Source organism: Marmota marmota, unplaced genomic scaffold, assembly GCF_001458135.2.
Source record: "Marmota marmota marmota unplaced genomic scaffold, marMar, whole genome shotgun sequence".
NCBI classification, from domain to species: domain Eukaryota; kingdom Metazoa; phylum Chordata; class Mammalia; order Rodentia; family Sciuridae; genus Marmota; species Marmota marmota.
In genome coordinates, this window is record NW_026000026.1 from 15,692,048 (window position 1) to 15,694,874 (window position 2,827).

The window sequence follows — 2,827 nt, forward strand, 5'->3', positions numbered from 1 at the left end:
TTGTGTTATAGATTGACTACAAAATATCTTTTTATTTTTAACCCAACTTGTTAGAGGGGCAGATAAAGACTTTGGCAAATTTGATTAACAGCACAAAATAATGTTATCCAAACTGAATAATTTATTGCTGGTCTGAGGCTTGCCTTGTTTTACACTTTAGTAGAATTTACACTGTTTCCACAAATAGCAGATATCAACATTAAAGGAATTTGATAGTGACCTATTCAATAAGGCAATCATCTTGGTAGCAAACTTTTATTTAAATCTTACATAACTCAAGCTTTATAAAAAGCCAACATAATTGAAAATTGGATTCTCCCTCTAAAGCCTTAAGTATCCAAAGCTTGAAACGGTTAATTTAAAAATAAGCAAACAAATGAAACAACAAAAAAAAAACCCTGCAGCAGATCCTGCTGAAAATACTTAAAAAAAAAAAAAATCTAAATGAGCTTAATCTTTACAAAAGTTATTTTAGCTCAAAAGCTATAAAATCAAAGTTATCTTAATTCTACAAAGAAGGGAGAGGGTCTTTGACTTCATGCCACCATTTTAGAACCTCATCTTTTTCATCAAATTTGGCCACAAATCAAATTTTTGTGTGCTCCTGCTCTCAGGAGATTCCTCTTGCAGAAGAGGCCAAGTATAAACATGGAAGAGTAACTGCCTAAGCAAGTAGGAAAGTGTTCCATAATAGTGTGCAAAGAATGTAGAGTTCTGGGTTAATCTCTGGAACTTGATCTGGACCTTGACCTTGAGCGAGATCTAGAACGGGATCTTGAAGTAGCTCTTTTTGGTGGAGGGGACACAGAACGAGCCTTTGAGGGTGGAACAGGAACGGGTGAATTGGAACGAGACTGGCTCCTTGATCTGGATTTTGACTTTATATCACCTTTTCCATTTTCTTTGGGGGACCGAGATCGAGACCTGCTTCGGGACTTTTCATACTCATCCTTAGATCTGCTTCGAGAATGTGAATGGGAACCCCGATCAGACTTGGGCTTAGATTTGCTTTTTGATCTAGATTTCCTGCCTTTTGATCGAGAACGTGATCGACCTTTGCTCCGTGACCTGGATCTGGACAAGAAAAGGCAGATTTTTTTTCAGTTATTGGGTCAGAACATACACATACTCCATGAAGAAGTCTAATTATATTTAGGGGGGGAAAAAATCCTAATACCACAGCATTTACCGGGAGCGACTTTTTGAGACACTTCGAGATCTACTGCGGCTGCTCCTGCGACTCCTACTTCGTGACCTCCTTCTTGAACGTGACCTGTAAAACACAACAATGAATATTAATCTCAAGGATATTTGTGCCACTCAGCAGAAGCAACAATAGAGTGCTTACTATAAAATTAACCTCATTAACAAAACATCTAGAAAAGAACAAGGAGACACAACCAAATGAAACCTATCTTAAGTTCAATTAAGCAACAACTGAAAATGACTCAAGTACCCCTTTTCCAGCCCACTACATGTCTTTCAAATTACCTAGATCTGCTTCCAGAATAAGACCTCCTATGGCTTGTTCGTGGCTTATCTTCAATAAGTCTAATATTCCTGCCATTTATCTCTGTACCATCCAGTTTATCCAAAGCACGCTTCATGTCAGAGTAGGAGCGAAATTCAATTACACCTTCATTTGTACGTTCTTTGTGAGCATCTGCATATGTTACTTCACCTGCTTGCCGCATGAAATCCTGAAACAATAAGACTTATCAGACTCACAAGCTGGGCATGCTGGTTTTAGTTCTCAGAAAAAAAGGTACCAAAAGGCCATACCTTTTAAGAATTAATCAAATCTCAACTCAAATTATAGGACATACCTTTAAATCTTGCCAACTGCAACGACTAGAAAGATTTTCTACAATAAGCCTGTACTCTGTACGAACAGGAGGTCCATATTTGTCTCTGCCAGAGGTTCTCCGACTGCTGTATCCACCTCCACCACCTTTATCACATGAAGGGAACAATTAGTTGCTTTGCAATGATAGGGATGCATAATGTTTTTGAAAGTTAGTACAAACATATCAACTTTTATTTACTGGAGTAGGACTTTGCTATTATACTGCTAAACCTTCGATACATTTGTGATTTGCCATAAATTAAATTAAGGGCAAGTCAAATAGACTAAATCCAACTAAACCTCTCCTACAATCTGTTAGAGAGTGACTGCTCCTTTATTCAATTTACCTCGCTAAGTTTTATTTTACAGAACATTGTAAAATATAAAACTTAACTGATTACATGCATTTCTACAGTTTACAAAAATTTTTACTAGTTACACTAAGTACTTACATCACAGTGTGAGGTTTTTGGTGGTGGTTTGGCCACAAAACACGCAAGGTAACAGTCACCTAGTTCAGATTAACCAGTTTTGTCTAACCCTTGGAATCCTCACCATCACCCTGCGTCTAATGGCAAAAGGCTGCTGTCGTCATGGCTTCCGGTAAGGTCAGCCAAAGGGTCATAGGGCAAGGGTCACACAATGTATGGAAAAGCCAAGGCCAATCAGGAAAGGCAGTCATCTTAGCCTCAGTGGACACAGCCTCAGCCCCATTGGTCACTTTCAAATTGAAACATCAAGGACTTGTTAAAAAGTTTGAATTCAACATGCAACAATTTCAACATCAAACATTTAACATAACCAAAAATCCCCCCAACCTCCTCCCAATAACATGCCCCAAATAGTTTAAGTACAGCATAAAGCTTATTTAGATTTACTCTGTGGTACAATACCACAATACTTTAAAAATAGTATTTTCTTTGCCCCCCACCAACTTTACTAACTCTTCAGATCTACACCTCAAGCTCCTCCCCTTTCCCC

The 2,827-nt window shown here is 38.2% G+C and overlaps 1 protein-coding gene across 1 annotated transcript in view; it reads right to left on the reverse strand.

Annotated features, from left to right (window-relative positions):
• Srsf6 (serine and arginine rich splicing factor 6) overlaps positions 1–2,827 on the reverse strand; it is a 4,501-nt gene continuing 1,674 nt past the window's right edge. The window contains exons 2-5 of the mRNA XM_048810540.1: positions 1,827–1,974; positions 1,492–1,700; positions 1,190–1,273; positions 1–1,074 (exon numbers count right to left, since the gene is read on the reverse strand). Coding sequence (XP_048666497.1) covers positions 720–1,074; positions 1,190–1,273; positions 1,492–1,700; positions 1,827–1,974 — 796 coding nt within the window. The 3' untranslated portion in view covers positions 1–719. The remainder of the gene's footprint in view (positions 1,075–1,189; positions 1,274–1,491; positions 1,701–1,826; positions 1,975–2,827) is intronic.